Source organism: Felis catus, chromosome B2 (assembly GCF_018350175.1).
Source record: "Felis catus isolate Fca126 chromosome B2, F.catus_Fca126_mat1.0, whole genome shotgun sequence".
Taxonomy (NCBI): domain Eukaryota; kingdom Metazoa; phylum Chordata; class Mammalia; order Carnivora; family Felidae; genus Felis; species Felis catus.
The window spans coordinates 30455727-30472257 of record NC_058372.1 but is presented as its reverse complement, the minus strand read 5'-3'; the positions used below and the strand labels follow the sequence as shown (position 1 = coordinate 30472257).

Below are 16531 nucleotides of genomic sequence, written 5' to 3'. Positions count from 1 at the left end.
AGCCCCAGACACCTGAGGGTAGCCCTATGTGACCAGCCCAACCGTCAGCTGCAGACTGGTAACCAACAGACCTCACTCACTGGCACAAGAAACCGATTGCCCAGTGGAAGCCAGCCCTAATTCCCAGTCCCTAAGACTTCAATATACAATAAAATGGTCAAATTTTGAGATAGCTCGTTACAACAGATCACTGGGGTAAGTAAATTCTGTAAAACCACTTCACTGGGGACTGTACTATGGTACAAAAAGATTGCAAACAACCAACCCATCCCCAAAATCATTTCAGAAAAATTTTTTAATCCTTTTATTACTCTTTTTTAACAAACGGCCCCAGGGATAGGGGACCAGGGGAGGGGGGTGGAGGGGAAGTGAGGCCCCAGCCCCACAACCCCTCCCCACCCACCCCTTTCCCCCTTATATATTTATAATCTATATACAAGCCCCGGGGGGTGGGGGGCAAGGGGAACTCCCTCAGCGGGGTGGGGGCAACCCAGGATCCTTGTCCCCTCGAGACCCAGGCTCCTCTGCCCGTCGGGAAGGCCCCTCTCGAGAAGGTGGCCCTGTCCGCTCCCAAGGCTTCGGCATCCAGCGCAGGGCATCCGGTGGGGAGGCCTAGGATATAGGTACGTAGAGGTCATACTGGGAAGTCAGGGATGGAAAAGACAGGAACTCAGATGGTAACTCTTGGATTCAGACTTGGGGCCACAGGGGTCTCCCCTTCACCTGCTGGTAGAGGTCGATGCGCTGGGTGCGGAAGACTCCGCTATAGGTAGATGGTGGGGCCTTGAGACGGGAATTGAGGCCAGAGAATGACCTAAAGGAAAAAGTTTTTAAGGCAAGCTGACCCCTGTTCCCTGGCCCCTTAGTAAGAAAGCCCTTAAGGGTGAGCAGTCTGCATCCCCGCTCCCTCCTCTTGCCTTCCAGCTGGGGGAGTACGTGACGACCCAGGTCCCCCAAGGTTGCTGCTCAATTTCCGATAATCCTGGAAGGGCTTTAGTTCCACTGGGTGCAGCTGAAGGAAAAAAAATTCATGAGCCTCCTGCCTCCCAACCCAATTCACCTGGAGATTCTGAATCCCTACCCCTAGCTCTTAGGAGTTCCCTCGCACTTCAGTTCCTATACCTTACCTCGGCTCGCCCCAAGCTAGGGGGGAAGGGTCTGGCAGGTGAAGGCAGCACCCGAGTAGCAGGAGCAGGTGGGGGCCGCACAGCCAGGCTGGGGGGCTGCAGAGCAGGGCCCACAGGTAACAGAGAAAGGGGCGGTGGGGCAGGAGGTGGCGCTGGTGGCAGGGAGCCAAAGTTCACCACAGGCAGCTGTGAGTCCACCATGGGTAGAAGCATCTGTAGTTAAGAAATAATGTCGAGGGGAGGGTATTAAGGGCAGGAAGGAAGGTCATAAAACCAGAAACAGAGTCAGACAAAAAAGCTAGAAATTGGGTAGAGAAACAATGAGGGACAAGTAACAAAAGGTACCTGTTGGGCAGGGGCCCCTGAGGGGAGGAACCCACTTTGGCCACCAGGTTGCAGAGGAGTAGAATAAAAATCTGAGGGGGATGGCAGATCCTGGCGCACCTGTTGGGAGACAACAGGGAGAAATGTCAACTCCCAAAAGCATTCTCCCCCACCCCTAACTCCCGAAGCCCAGCACCTGCCCACCTCTCACCTGAAGCAAGGGTGGGTCGGGCAAAGGGCTGGGGCAGAAAGCTGGAGAGTAGAGGAAGGAAGGTGGAGGGTAGAGGATTCCCCCAGCTGGCAGCTTCCCCAGCTCTGTTGCTTGCAGTGCGGAGAAATCCAAAAACTGGCCCTTGACAGCTACCCCAGAAAGCAGTGCCGAGGGGGGCGCTGGGCCCGGGGGGAGGTACAGGGGCTGTGATCTGGAGGGAGGGAAAAAGTCAGGTGGGGAGAAGGAGTCAGGAAACCAGAATCGTTTGTTCCAAGTTAAGTCTACTAGTGTTTCATACCCCAGAAACAGGTCTTCCCCTTCCCTCCCACTGAGACACAGTTGCGTGTCCTTCTGAGATCAACAGTCATTGAGTCTCACCTGTAAGGGTGAAGTGAGGGTGTCCCAGGGCGGAAGCCTCCATTGTTGGGATGTAACTGAGAGTCTATGGCTCCCCCCGAGACCTGAGGGAGAGCAAGGCTGGAATAGCTCATTTTTCTGGTCAAGAAAAGATCTCCCACCCCACCTACTACAGTAAAAGCCAAGGAGAAAAATGAAATAACAAAATGGCATTTTACAACTACACAAATCAGAAAGACAGACACTAAGGGGCAGCAGGCAGAACGGGGTCATGGGACAGGAAATAGGACCTACCTGAGAATTGGGAGGCCCAGGGCTGCCATAGAAGACCTCAGGGTACAAACGCTGGCCTGAGGAACTGGGCTCTGGGCCACAGTGCCCAGGACCCAGGTTCTTGGATTGTGGCTCAGCTGAGGCAGAAGCACTGGGGAGTAACTCCCAATCTCGGGATACAGGGATGGCCTATGAGGAAAAAGCCTTGTCAGAAGCAATGTTTGGGCTTCCTGGATTCCAGGTCACACCCAGACATTTTTTCCAAAAACCGAAGGCCTTTCCACCAAACTCATTCTCCCACTCACCTCAGTGACTGATGCTAACTCCTTCTCTGCTTTTAAACTGTCTCCTACCACTAGGCGCAAGTCCGAGTCCTGTGGTAGTGATGCAAGGGAGATTGTCCCATGACTCAAGACCTGTATCCTCCACATCCCACCTCCAGATTTTCCCCTCTTCACCCAACCCAAGGTACTCAGATCCTGCCCATGCAGACCTGGTCACTGGTGCCAAACTGGACCGGGGGCCCAGATCGATGGGACGGCCGGAGGGAGCCGGGCTCTGGGCCTCGGTCCGAACGCTGCAACCGTTCTGTGCCAATGGGGCCAGGGGGCAAAGGCTGCTCCCGGGGCAGCTCCTACATTGGGGAAGTAAAGGAAGTCAAGTCACATCTCCCAAATGAAAGAATCCCCAAAACACAGAAGCACAGAGGAGACGACAAATGTAGGGCCAAAGTCGGAGGCCCAGAAACATTCCTCTTGTTTTTGGTCTTTTACCTTTCTGTCCCCATCAAGGGGAGCAGGTGGCCGTCTCCTAGGAGGTTCAGAGGATTCAGAGCCAGGTGAACCCTCACCAGGAACAGCATTCAGGGGTGAGGGGTCTCCAGGCCGCTTGGGAGGCCCCTCTGCTGCCCCCTTGAGTCCTCCATCAGGGGAACTTCGCTGGCTGCAGGGACCTGATGACACCTGAGAATCCCCACTCAGGTCCACCCCACTGTCAGACTGACTCATCTGAGAGGAGTGGAAAAAAAGTTAAATCAAAATAAGTCAAGTCAGCAGTCAGTACCTAATGTTTACAAAATACAAACCGAAGAAAAGGGAGAAATTATGTGAGCAAATAGCCCTGGACAACCCAGACCAGGTGGAGAAGCACTACCAGTACTCAAGAGAATCCCAGCTCAGACACTCCCTTCCCATCGTCACTTACCTCTGTTCCAGCAACATCCTCAAAAGGGCTCAAGGGTTCCATCCAGGGCTCCATGGAGCCAGGCCGGTAACTCTTCCGGCTAGCGGCTGGGTAGAACACCAGACAGCAGAGATGAGAGGCAGTCCAGAGGCCACCTTGCCCTCTTGGCTCTTTGACATCGCCCTTTTCAACCACTGCTCACTTGTACTCACCAGTATGTAAACGGTTCCAGATGTGAGGAGTCAGGGCCTCTGTCCCTGCCTCTCTGCACTCTCCCTGAGGGCCTGGGCCCTCAGGCTTGGGGCCCAAAAATCCAGAACTATGAGACTGCGGCAAAGATTCCTAAAGGTGAGAAAGGCCAGAAACAAAACATAAGTGAGGTGGGAACTGGGGAGTGGAAGTGGCTGGGCCAGAATGAGGTGTGGGACAAAAAGGGAGACAAGAAGTGACTAATAACGGAGAATCTGGGGGTAAGGACGCAATGACAGAACAGGAGAAAGTGGAGAAAACATAAGTGAGAACCTTCAGGAGTAAGAGCAGTGAAACACAATCTCAAGCTCCATCCCTCACCTCCTGCAGCAGCTCCGGTTTTCTGGGAGGCCGCTCCCGCCGTTTCGGGGGGAAGGGATTAACCCCGGCAGAGTCCCGGGGAGTTCCGCCCACCCCCCTCACCATCAGCCCTGGCTCCTCGAAGTGGGGGTCTGGGGAAAAGGGGAAATCCGTCAGCATCTGCCTTGGTCTACATCTGATCCTAGTTTTTCCTGTTAGCCCCTCCCAAGCCTTCCACCTTTGGTCAGTGCAGACACCCATCATCAAGGTCCCCAGGGCAGACTCTGCCCCCTTTAGCACCTGACCTTTTCTGGGGATGGAGACATTCCCACCCTTAGCCCCTCCAGCTTACCCGAACCGACGCTGTTGTTGGCCCTCTGAGGGTCATATCGAGTTGGGGGCCGAGGGGAGGGGCCCTGGGGGGTTTGGGGAGGCCCAGGCTTGGGCCTTGGGTGCCCCCCTGGTGCAGCTGCACTCCCTTGGCGGCTGCTGAGTTGGGCCAGAGCCTGTTGGATGCCAGCAGGGTTGCTGTGGATAACCTGGTCCAGGCGGAAGACAGCCGAGCTGCTGGGAGGCGGGGGAGGCAGAGGAAGCCCTGGGGGACGCTCCTCAGGTCTGCTGAAGAGAACAGAGCATCAACTCTAATATTCATGGAATTGTTAACTCTTTCCCTACCAGTCAAGTCTTTCAACCTCTCCCACCTCCCTGTTAAAATCCAGGTGTTTCTAAGCACATCTAACAAATTCTAGGTGTATGGCATGGGTCTACAGAATAGAGAGCAAAGAACAGAGAATATGCATACAATACACACACGCTCCAGACTCAATCAACTGCTTTCCGACTATTTTCCCTACCTGTGGGTGTTCCAGCACCCAGCAGCCCGTGTGCCCTTAGATCTCAAAGTCCATGGTGCCCAACTTCCCTTTCCTTCAGATTCTCTCCCTTCCCCCTCAGTCTAACCTTAGAATAAACTTAATAGCCTGTCCCTACCCACCTTCGGTTCTTGGGAGAGGGCCAGCTCCTCTTGTCTCCTCGCCCTGGGCCAGTCCTCCCTCCAGGTCCCCCACCTCCTCCACTGCTGCTGCCACCGCTGCCAGCCTTGCTGCCAGGGCCTGGGCGCCGGTTCTGCCTTTCCATGCCAGGCCGCTGACTTGAGAAGCTCCTCTTGCTCAAATCCTTGGCTCTCTGGCTTAAATCTCCACGGGACATGGTTGAAATGCCTGGTCCGGTTCCGCCTCCACTGCCCCCGGGAGTTCCCACAGCTTTGGGGGCCAGCAATGCTGGCGGGGGAGCCTCTTTGTCCCCCCTGCGCTCACTGGCAAAGTCACTGCTCTCTGATGCAGTCTCCCATTCCTCGTTGGCTTGATCAGAGTTCTGGTTTGACAGATCGGGAGACTTGGCAGCTGCCCGGCGAGGGGGTGGGGGCATGGAAACTGTCGTGAGTGTCTCCTCCACTCCAGAGGCAGGGGCTGGAAGGGCTAGGGAAGAGGGCTTGCCCTCAGTCCCTCTGGCCGCATTCTCCCGTTCCTGTTTCAGCCTCCTGAACCGAGGCGGTTTGTCCTGCTGCTGAGCCCTCCCGTGCCTCCTCCGTCGGGGCCGCTCCCCATCTTCCACACCCATGCCCACGTTGCTGCCTCCACTGCTGCCTCCCCGGGCTATGGGGGACAGAGGCCCTGTGATCAGCTTCTCTTTCAAAGGCTCCTTACTCGGTGGCAAAGGAGCTGTCGGAGGCTTCTTGGGGGCCAGGGACTTGGTCGGAGGGCTCCAGCCTGGACAAATGGGCGGAGGGGGCCGCCCACCTCCTCGACCCCGGCGTGACGGCACTCCCCTGGGAGTGAAGACGCGCCCACCACGGGCGGTGGAAAATCGGGCTGGGGCTGGTGAAGGAGGGGCTCCCGATGGTGGAGGAGCAAGAGGAACCTGGGTGAGCACTCCTTCCTTGGGTGGAGGAGCCTCCTTGTCTGAGGGGGCCAGATCGCTCTCATGGGTCTCACTACCCGTTTCTGAGCCCCGCTGCCGGCGCCGTTTGGGGATTTCTTCATACTCCGAACCCTCACTTCGCGTCTCGCTGGCAGTGCGGCCTCTGGGAGCAGGGGGATGGCTGGGTCCACCTGCACTACCTCCACGCCCGTCATCTCCTCGGAACTCTCGGTAACTGCGGAACTCTCGGCTTCGGGCTCCCCGCCCCCGGCCCCCATAGGTGCCCCGAAAACCCCTCCCTCTGGCAAAATACTCGCCTCGGCCCCGGCCCCGGCAAGAGGTAGGACCCACTCTTTCATAGGAGTAATCCCTCCGAAGCCTTGGGGCAGGGGAAAGATTCCCACTGGGTGGGGTCTCCTTGGGGACCCCTATCTTCCCCTTTGCCGTCTTGAGGATGTCTGGCTTTGGAACCTTGGGGCTTTCATCACACTGTTCCAGGGGTTTGGGAGGGAGCTCTTCAGCTTTCGTAGGTGGCAGGGGTTTCTTTATAGGCCCAGCACGGCGGGGAGGGGCCCCTGGTTCCTCTGGAGGGATCCCACGACGACTACTGCCTGGGCGAGGACCCCAGCGGGTCTCAGTGCGGCTCTCTCTGCGAGGTGGAGGGGGGCCTTGGCCTCCAACTCCTCGGGTAGGCTTTCGGTTGGCTTCTGGCCCCGTCAGTTGTGGAGTCTCCTCCTTGGGGGTTTCCTTCTTCGGCGGGGGAGCTTGTATTTTGGTGGCTTCATCATTGCCTGGGGGCCAAGGGAGTGGACGGGGCCCTGCAGGAGCTGGTTCATCCAGAGGGAAGCGAGGAATCGGGGGCCCAGTGGCTCCATTCTCAGGAAAGCCTGGATAACTGGCCAAATAGGGTGGTGGGGGAGGTACTGGAGGGGTCTCACTCCTAAAAGGGCAACAAAAAAACTGGAAATTAGAATGAAAAAAACTGCAACTAGGTGGAGAAAGAGTACACTTTATTACCACCCAGACGCTCCTCTCACACTTACTCCTGTCACTGCACCAATAATCCAAAGAACCTTTTCTCCTAGCCCAGACCCTTTCAGTGGCAATGCACTCACTTCACTACAGACTCACCTCATCCCCTTGTCATCCTCATCAGCCGCCTGGCGCAGCGGGGAGGTGAGCGGGCGGGGGTCAGTGGGCGTGGTGGTGAAGACATCTCCTACCCAGGCCAACTTTGGATCCACTGGTGGGGTGCCCCGATCCCGCAACAGGGGAGGTGCATGGCGCTCGAACGGCTCTGAGCTTGAACCCCCACTGTCTGAGCGCTCCCGGGGAACTAAGCCTAAGAAAACAAGAGGGATGAGAAAGCTAACCCTCTCTTGCATGACAGGCCCTGCAGCTCAAAAAGCATCTCCCCAATCTGCTTCTGTCAGTCACATCAATGTCAACTCCTCTCTTATACCTGTCAAGTCTGGGCCTGATGCACACTCCTGAAAGAGTTACCCTATCCACTCAGTCTCCCCAGACTAAATCAATGAATCCCCCCAAGTAAATCCTGGCCAATGAAAGACCACCGTTTCTTTCCCAAAGATGGTCCTGAAACAAAGAGCCACCTCAGCAATACAACCACATACCTGCCCCAACCTCCTTCACCGGTGACCCTTTATTCCCACAGCAAGATGCCGATACCCACTTCCTGGGACTGAAGTGTCCCCTACCCACTCCCATGCAAGGGCCCTTACCAGTGGGATGCACACCAGGAGGGTAGAAGTCCAGAGGGGGCCGGCCCTGGAGGAGCCGGGGGTCCACATAAGGAGGAATCATCATCCACCGGGGATCAAAGTTCATTGGGGGCATGGGTGGGGGCCGGCCCAGAGCACCTGGGTACAGGGCCTTGGGGGGTGGGGGCGGAGCCTGTGGAGCTGGCACAGCCCCCATGGTCACAGGCTGGGGCGGTGATGGTGGTACCGGAGCGGGTGGGGCAGAACCCTGTTGATGCTGCTGCCACTGCTGCTGTTGCTGTTGCTTCAAAAGCTGCTCCTGGGCAAGGACAGAAGAGGGGACGAGAGAGACCTCAAAACCCCCACACCACCCTCAACAGAAAAAGAGAAACACACAATAAGGCAAAGTTAATACACAGATGCAATCAACACTTGGACGACATGGAAACCAAAGAGACACAAGAGAGACAAGAGGTAGTAGAGGGACCCGGAAGGCAACTTACAAACAGGATAAACATCGAAGCCAGGGACAGAAACAGCTCTTAATGGGGGAAATAACTTGATCTCACCTGCTGCTGCCGCTGGAAACGAGGTGGCAATGACTTCTGATATTTGGGGTAGCCCAAGCCCTGGCTGGGGGGCTGTCGGCTGGGACCAACCCCATCACCCTTGGGTTCCACCTTCGGGGCAGGGGTTGTGGCAGGAGAAGGAACCTCTTCTGGTTGTTCAGAACCCTCTTTTGAGGACAGCTGGGGTTCCACTGCGTTGATAAAAAAGATAATCATCAGTGGCCCAGTACACCAACAGGTATGCCACGAATACCCATCACCTCAGCTCTCACCTCCCTCTCTCAAGATAAGCACTTACTTTTAAGAACAATGACGGTGGCATTAAATTCCCATGAAACCACCAAAATGACAGACGCCTTCTACCCCTTGCTCCAGACTGAGCTTATACGAAGTGGTTTTAGGTCACTACGTATCCAGGAATTCAAATATCCACACGAGCAAAGAGCTTTTTTCATCTGCCACAGTCCAATAAACCAACTTCATTTCCTTCCACCCATACCACCTGTACCCTCAGCCCAAACACTGAAGAGCTGGGACACCTGGTAGTACCCTAGCCCCATCTCCATACCTGGGCTGGCTTCGAAGCTGCCACTGCTGGTGCTACTGGTACTGCCACCACCACTCACCAGGGTGGGAGCTGGAGCCACACCTGTAGTGGGGGTGGACTGGGCAGGAGGGGCCTGGGCCGGCTCTTCTGGTTCTTTTTCTGGTGTTGGGGCTGGTGCTGGTGGAGGAACTGGAGGCGCAGAGAGTTCTTTGGGGACTGCAGGTGGTGGAGCCGGGGCAGGAGGGGCAGAAGGTGGGACAGCAGGCTCTGCTTTGAGCCGCTTGTCGGGCGCCCCAAACTTCTCATCAAGTCGCTTGAGCTTTTCGGCACAGGCTGCCCGGCGTTCCTCCTGCATGCGGCGCTCTTCCTCTTCTCGGCGTCGCCGGGCCCGCTCCACAGCCAAGGAGATCTCTGATGAAGATTGTTTTCGCCGCTGCCGCCAGGCCTCATCCTCGTCTTCGGGTGCTGGGGGCTTGCAGGGAGGCCCCCCCCGATCCTGTCAATGGGCAGATCCGGCAAGGCCAGACGTGTCAGTCGTCAGGTTTTTGATCTTTGCACAGACTGATTAACTGTCTCTAGCTGCGGGTGCAGGCACCGGCCTTGGGTTGGTGGCCTCTCTGGGTAGGGGCAAACTCATCCTAATCTTGTTTCTTCTCTCCTTTCAGAGACACCCAGGTCTCCTTGTTCTTCCTCATTAGCATCCCAATTTCCTTTTATAACCCAGACTCCCTTAACACCAAAGATGTTCCAGACCTTTGCAGAGATACTCTACCTCTCTACACGTCCTGTAGCCCATTCTTGGCCCTCCCTCCAGTTTCCTCTCTTACTACTGCTTCAACTTCTCAGCCAACACTCATCTCCCACAACTGACCCTTCTTGACCCCTCATTGTAGACACTCACTGGGTAGTCCCCAGGGGGGCCCCAGTTCCCGGCGGGGCCCCGGTGAGGTGGGGGTGGGGGAGGCTTTGGGGCAGGAGGCCCCGGCTCTGTCTCTGGAGGCCGAGAGGTCTCTGCCCAGGCCGTCTTGGGAGGGGGCGGTTCGCTGCCGGGGGAGTTGCCCTTTTTGCCATCTGCTTCAGGGGGCCGTTCCTCACCAGCAGCTGATTGGGACTCCTTGCTGTGAGCAGACCAACAGTGGAATTAAAATCAGCTGTAAAACAGCTCACTTAAGAGTTTATTACTTCGAGAAAAACTGAGCCTCTGAACTCACTGGCCCTCAGCTCCCTCCTCATCAGAGTCTCGCCCATCTTCCTCATCACTGAACTTGAGCTTTTCAGTGTAGTCAACCTCTTCATGGGCCCCTGAGGGAAAAGTGAAAAGCAATAACCCAAGTGTTCTCTCCAATCTCAGGTAACTTTCAAAGGGGTCTAGAACTACGTAACAGGATGCACTACTGGAAACGCCAACCCCCCTCTGAGTGAAGTGAATGCCACTGGGAGTCTTGGCATTCCCACACCTCCCAGTTCTTTACCAGGACTTGGCTTTCCCCCCTGTGTCTGCCCTACCCTTTGGTGTCTCCTTTTCTCCCAACACAACCCCCTATTTATTCAGGGGATTTTGCCTTTTGAGACCAAAACACTTCATCCTTCATATCCACTAACCTGCCCAACCATCATCATTCTCCTGGTCCAACTGGTCAAACTCTTTGAGATTATCCTCTTTAAGAATCGAAGGCCGACCCACAGGTTCTACAAGGCGCATCGGCGGCCCTGAGCCCCGAGGGCCCGCCACACGAGGGAAACGGCTGCATATGAAAAGACAAACGGGAGAGAGAGTGTAAAAGCATGTTACAGAACCACATACAAGAGGTGCCTGGGTGGCTCAGCCGGTTAAGTGTCCAACTCTTGATTTCACTCAGCTCATGACCTCACGGTTTGTCAGTTCTTGTGAGTTTGAGCCCCACATTAGGCTCTGCGCTGACAGTGTGGAGCCTGCTTGGATTCTGTCTCCCTCTCTCTCAGCCCCTTGCCCGCTTGCTCCCTCTCTCAAAACAAATAAATGTCAAAAACAAAAGAAAACAAAACCAAAAAAATACACATAGAAGACTCTGGGCCTTGAAGATCACCTCCCTTCCTAGTAGGCTTCCCGTCCCCAATCACAAACCCAGAGCTGGGTTACTCACCTGGGCCCATCAGGAGTAGGATATCGGTAAGGCCCCTGGGGTCCATAGGGCGGAGGGAACGGGAGATACGGGGGATACATCTGCAAAACGTCCCAACAGCAGCTGCTTAGAGGGACAAAGAGCCAACCAGCTCCCTAAACCTATTGTCCTCCCCTCTGTCATAGGCCCCTGCTTTCTCTCTGCCCCCTCCAAAAACTAAGTGCTAATTGCTAAATCTCAAGCTTCAAGCACAACCACTCAAAAACTAGATGTGCAAACTCACAAAGGGCGGCATCATTCCGCGGTATGGAGGGAACTGGGGTGGGCCTGAAGGCTGTAGCGCCCCCCGGGGATCATGGCTGTGATGAAGTTTGGAGTCTGGGCCCTCCAGCTCATCAGGGCCACGCCCACCTCCGTCCCTCCAAGTTGTAGAATCTTTATTTTGGAAAAAGCAAAGAAGGAACATAGCTTTAAAATGATGAAGAAAAAGGTGAATAAGCCAACACTTGGCTCTGAGATAGAATAAGGTGTTGCTCTGGGCAAAAAATAACCAACCACTCACCACCCACTCAACTCACAAATGGCAACCACTCACTTTGGGGGCGGAGGCTTGGTCCGGGCCCAGACGACTGTTCGGCAGACTCCCTTTCCTTGGCAGCCTTGTCCTGGTCGCCAGCCGCCTGCAGGGTCGGAAATTCCTCGCGAGAGAATCGTGACAGTAGGCTTGATGCCCTTCCACCTGTTGGGGTTGGGGTGCACAGAAGACAGAAGCATATTTACCATGAAACAACGTACCATGAAAGTGGAAGGCTCTGATAGGCACCAGATCATCAAGTTCCTGTCTTAAAATTCACCCCCTACGTACTGCATACTCATTCCCCAAGAAACAAGGTCAGCTCTGGAACACCACTTCACCCTCCAGTAAGACACATGAATTTGCCCATGAAACTGAATACGGGGCCCAAAATTTAACCAGAGGACTGAGAACACTTTGCTGAAGGTATAGTGCAGGGCTCCTACCTACCACAAGAGCACTGAGCAAGCTCCCCAAGCAGCCCTGCACTCACCATCTCCATGTGCTCCATGGGTGACGCTGGCTTGTGCCCAGGACTTTACCCCGCTTGGAACCGAAGGAGCGTTCTGGGGAAGCAGAAAAATAAATCGTGATGGTGGGTGGTGGAGTTACAAACCATTCTTGCCTCCAGCCCTTCAGTAACATCCAGTTCTTCACATACCTCGGGGGCTGCTGGGGGTCGTTTCTGTTGGTTGGAGGCAGGCGTCTGTGAAGCCGGCAGTGGCTGCGATTCCGGCGGCTGAGCGGTTGAGGCATCGGAACTAAAGGGATGGTAGGACAGGAAAGTTATCCAGAATCTGCGATGCCCTCCCCTACTTCTCCGATTCATGGAGGATAAGTGAACCCAGGCCCATTTGTTACCGTTCACAAGTATTTACGACAAAATACTATAACCTAGTTACCCTGTGTAGGCTGTCTGTTGATGCCTTCCTGCTACCTGACAGAAAGCTGAAAGTGTCATTCCTTAGTCCTCTAACAGGAGTCCTAGAATAGCCAAGAAAGGGGCTTCCCTGTCTCTGGATCTTATGTGGTTGGGCTAGACCAAGCCCCAACTCATTCTGAAGTTCAAAGTTAAAATACTCATCACTCTAGATCCCCCAGGCCTCTGTCTACCTCTTGGGGTCGGACTGCTCCTGTTTGCTTGCCCATCCTGTTCCGTCTTTCGGCACTAGTGAGACGTTGGGGTCATTGCCTTTGTTCTCGGCTTTCAGGCTTGGAAGGTTGGCTGGGGGTGGCATACGCCGGGCAATGGCAACTTTCCCGAGACTCTGCAGGCCATGGCGAGGGGCAACTGGAGAAAAGATGAGAGGGTGAAAAAACATCCCACATGGGTGATCTGACAGCTTTCTCTCCTAAGTCCCATTTATATGCCCTTAATGTCTTATAGCCAAACTCCTTTTAGAAACCACTCCTTTCTTTGCCTTCAGCAATCCCTGAAATTCCACTGGAAAAACTAAGATGCATTACACTTGATGCTTCTCTGTTGGACGGTTGATCTTGAGCCTGCAGGAAGCAAGCTGGCCCCAGACTTCTCCAAATCCACGTTTCTCTTCCTCCGATTCTTACGTGTCCAAAGACAGGGAACTACAGACACGCCTTTGTAGGAGGGTAAATGGTGTTCATCCAAAGACCAACGTCCCCTATGGGACCTAAAATAAAACTCGGAAGTCTCTAGTGTTTCTCTAGTCTTTTGATATTTGCACTATAACCATTTCCCTTCAAAGAGCTTTAAAATGTATGCCCAGCCTCTAGGAATTAGGAACATCTTCGCAGGACCCTCACCAGCGGGTTTCTGGATCTCTAAGGACTTGCCCTTATACGTATCAAACAGGTTGAGCGAGGAATACTTCTTTCCATCCTTCCCCTTGGCAGTCGGCCCCGAGCGATCGGACATTGCGCTGGAAGCTCATTGAGTACGTTGGGTCCTGCAGGCACCTCCCCCAAAACGTGCCGGAGCCTGTGGGCCAGACACCAAGTGCTTCAGTCTCTGCTCCCTTTACTAACTCCAAAAGAAACCTAGATGGTCCTTTTTGTTCTCATTAGGGACCCAGATATGTGGCCCTCTGGTGTCTTTGCCTCCAGCCTATTCAAAGTCCCCAGTCCCTTAAACTCCCACAGAGCCCAAATGCCATGGTGCCTCTTTCCCCCAGACACCTCTTGCCAAGCAAATCCAGATAAAAAATTTAGTATCCTCCTAGTAGTAAACACACTCTTCCTTTTGTGCCAGGCTATAAAGGGTAGCAGCTACTTCATTATCTCTCTTCATAATCTCTTCTCCCCCCACAGAAATCATTCCAGAGATGTACAATAAAACATGACAAGTCCCAGCCTTAGACAAAAGCAGAAAAAGGCATAAAGCTCCATTCTGCAAGTAACAGAACTTCAGATCCCCCACTTATTAGACCACCAACTCCCTAACTGCGCCCCAGGTTCCTTTCCCAGAGGCCTCACTCCCATCTGGGGAGGTTTGCATGAAGGTATGCTGGGAGTTTAACAATTTTACGAGCTTGCTCAGCCAGACTGAGGGCTGGTGCCAGGTAATTCCTTATGGAACAACTGGGGCTCTACATACTCCCAAGCTACAGAACCCCAAGTATTTGGAACATTCACCCCATCATTTCCTGCACTTGCCCCTATCCCAGCTCCTGGAAAAAAATCTTGTGTCAAGATGAAATGAACACTGCTGGGCTCTGACTAACCCTACGTAGATGTGAGAAAAACAGTATGGAGCTACCTCAAGCACACTCCATAATCATAGGGCCAAAACCAGAAAGAACCAACTTCATTTTCCTACCCTCAGTAAGAATATCCATCAGCAGTCATTTCTTTCCCCAATATCCCTTCCTCCCTAAGCAGGCCAAACTCTGCATCATCAGTCAGTTCCTGAGTGACCAGGCATTCATTTATAGGAAAGAATGGCGTACAGGAAAGAGATGGAAGGTGGTGGGAAATCCAGGCAAACACAGGGCAAAAAGTGGGTAAAATCAGGATGAAAATCAGGGAGAACTTTAAGACAGGTAAGATGAGGGAATGGGGGTTGCTCTGTAGGTGTTTAAAGACTCCGAATGTTTGAAAATAAATATATGAAAGAAAAGGACACAGAAGAATAGTGGAATAACACTAATAAAGAAGGATCAACACGAAAGCAGGTGGAAAATAATACACTCAAGCAGAAACGGTAAAGACAGAACAAAGTAAAAGGGCAACGTCAAGACACCCAAGAAGAAAACGGGGGTTGAGTCACAGAGGGGAAAAGACACAGGAAAAACTAAAAAGCAGAGGAAGACTGAGGGTAAAAATCAAGGATGCAGGATAAAAACCGGGTTCCAGGGTGGGAGTGACTCGACGCGAACAGGGGGGTCAAGAATGGGGAACCCAAGCACTGGTTGATGGTGGAGGGGGTCCAATATGGAGGAAAGGAGACACTCCGAGGATCGTCGGGCGCGGCCCACCCCAGAGTGGCGGTAGCGAAGGGGACCCACAGATTGGGGTGAAGAGGCCAAGAGCGCAACGGATGGTGTGGAGTTACCGGCCCAAGAAAGGGGTCACTCCAAGAAACCAGGACATTGGGTGATTAGGGGCAGGGCATACACTCTGTGTGAGGGGTTGGAGGTGCGGGTACCAAACTGGGGGTATCGGAGGGGGAGGGGCAGGCAAGCCCCAGCAGCAGGAGGACAAAATGGCGGCGGCTAATGGCAGCTTCTCCTCCCCCCGGCCCGCCACTGCCGCCGCCGCCGCCGCCACCACCGCTCCCGCGCCGGAAAAGGGCGTTAGCACTCGGCTCCCCAGACTCACCTGGCCGGGTGCGCGGGGGTCCGGGACCGGGGCCTAGGGGCTCCCCGAGGTGGGATGGCGGTGGGGCGGGGGCGGATGGCGGCGGATGGCGCCGGGTTCGGCTCCTCCCGTCTCCCTCGCTCACTCCGCGGCTGGGCTCCGACTAACGGCCCATCCGGGCAACCGCCGCCCCCGGGAGCACCCCCCCCACCTCCCGCCTCCCTCAGCGCACGACACGCCCCTTGATTTGCATAAAGGGCGGGGCACTTCCCACCCTATCCTTCTTTACTTCGAGGGCTGTCCCTATTTAAAAAAAAAAAAAAGCAGGGCGTGCGGAGCAGGCACAGGTTATTTGCATAAAGAGGAGGGACTTACAGGCGCTAGGACGCCGGTTGGCTAAAGAGACGCGCCCCCGGCGTCGGCCGTTAAGACGCGTAGAGGGGGCGGGAATGCAGCGTCTGTCGGCCGGGCGGTTGGGGCGCAGAATTTGGACGACGAATAGGGGCGGGTGGGGGGGAGGGAGGAGAGGCGGAGCGTGCGTCGTGCGTTCGTGGAAAGATGGGAGCGGTGAGACGTAGGGATGCGAAGATGAAGGAAACGATGCAAGGCTGATAGTGCTTTCAGTGGAGGAGACCGAGCGAACGCAGGGGACAGAAAGGATTAGCTGCCGGGGGGCGGAGCCTAGATAATAGGGAAGAGTCCCCGACACACGCGTCCATTTGTCAGGGGCGAAAGCTCCAGAGGGGTGGGGCCTTCTAGTTATTAAATCACGTCATGCAAATGAAGTGGATAGACAGGCCAATCCTGAGGTCCAGGGGAGTGTATCGTCGGCACCGTGCACTGTAGGCATTCTTTCGATAGTTCTGTTTATTTGCATAATACATGCAAATCATTTGAACAAAGATAGGGTAGGAATAACCTCTTCATTAGCATATCAGCAACCAATGACTAAGACATTTAATTTTATAACAATTTTCATGAATGTATTTATATATCTGATACTATTGGCAGTTTGTATTCTCTTCACAATGGGTTTTATTCTACGAAATGCGGTACTAGTTTCCTCCTTTGTCTTCTATTACTGTGCTCCAATCAGACCTACTAACCGTTCAGTAAATCCTTCGACAACTGTTATGAAGCCGCCGGAGACATCCACAATACATTCTGGAAGTAGAGGAATACAATCAGATCCTGCCTGGGGAGGTTCAGAAATGCTTCTAGAAAAACTTGACTCTTAACTAAAAAATGTGAAGAACTAGTTAGGATTTAGCCAAGTTTGAGGAAAGGGTGCACAGCTCAGG

General features: G+C 54.3%; 1 protein-coding gene and 1 non-coding gene across 5 annotated transcripts; both read right to left on the bottom strand.

Annotated features, from left to right (window-relative positions):
- Positions 1–277: 277 nt before the first annotated feature.
- Positions 278–15412, bottom strand: PRRC2A (proline rich coiled-coil 2A). 4 transcript variants are annotated; one of them, XM_023253749.2, is made up of 31 exons: positions 15252–15412; positions 13239–13413; positions 12570–12747; positions 12118–12217; positions 11950–12022; positions 11478–11621; positions 11166–11317; positions 10904–10983; positions 10383–10525; positions 9992–10082; positions 9682–9898; positions 8802–9276; positions 8234–8424; positions 7686–7983; positions 7075–7285; positions 5018–6883; positions 4376–4641; positions 4045–4175; positions 3687–3816; positions 3496–3581; positions 3066–3299; positions 2786–2926; positions 2598–2666; positions 2314–2481; positions 2041–2123; positions 1663–1873; positions 1473–1571; positions 1128–1340; positions 918–1012; positions 724–814; positions 278–612 (listed from the first exon to the last, which is right to left on the bottom strand). In XM_023253749.2, exons 2-31 carry the CDS (start codon positions 13348–13350, stop codon positions 472–474), a joined length of 6489 nt encoding a protein of 2162 aa, XP_023109517.2. In that variant the 5' UTR covers positions 13351–13413; positions 15252–15412; the 3' UTR covers positions 278–471. The 4 variants fall into 4 exon arrangements, with proteins under 4 accessions (XP_023109517.2, XP_023109518.2, XP_023109519.2 ...); XM_023253750.2 differs by having other exon boundaries at positions 4376–4638; XM_023253751.2 differs by lacking the exon at positions 2598–2666.
- On the bottom strand, positions 12935–13065 carry LOC111560699. The gene has a single exon (XR_002742694.2). It is a non-coding gene; the product is annotated as a small nucleolar RNA SNORA38 (small nucleolar RNA).
- Positions 15413–16531: the final 1119 nt, after the last annotated feature.

Bases quoted from the DNA above. Each gene is read 5' to 3' on its own strand.
- PRRC2A (XM_023253749.2), bottom strand. From the start codon at position 13,350: ATGTCCGATCGCTCGGGGCCGACTGCCAAGGGGAAGGATGGAAAGAAG. The intron at 10,984-11,165 runs GTGAGTTTGCAC...GACGTTTTGCAG, and splicing joins GCGGAATGATGCCGCCCTTT to ATGTATCCCCCGTATCTCCC. The intron at 3,582-3,686 runs GTGAGTACAAGT...TGTTCTACCCAG, and splicing joins CTGGAACCGTTTACATACTG to CCGCTAGCCGGAAGAGTTAC.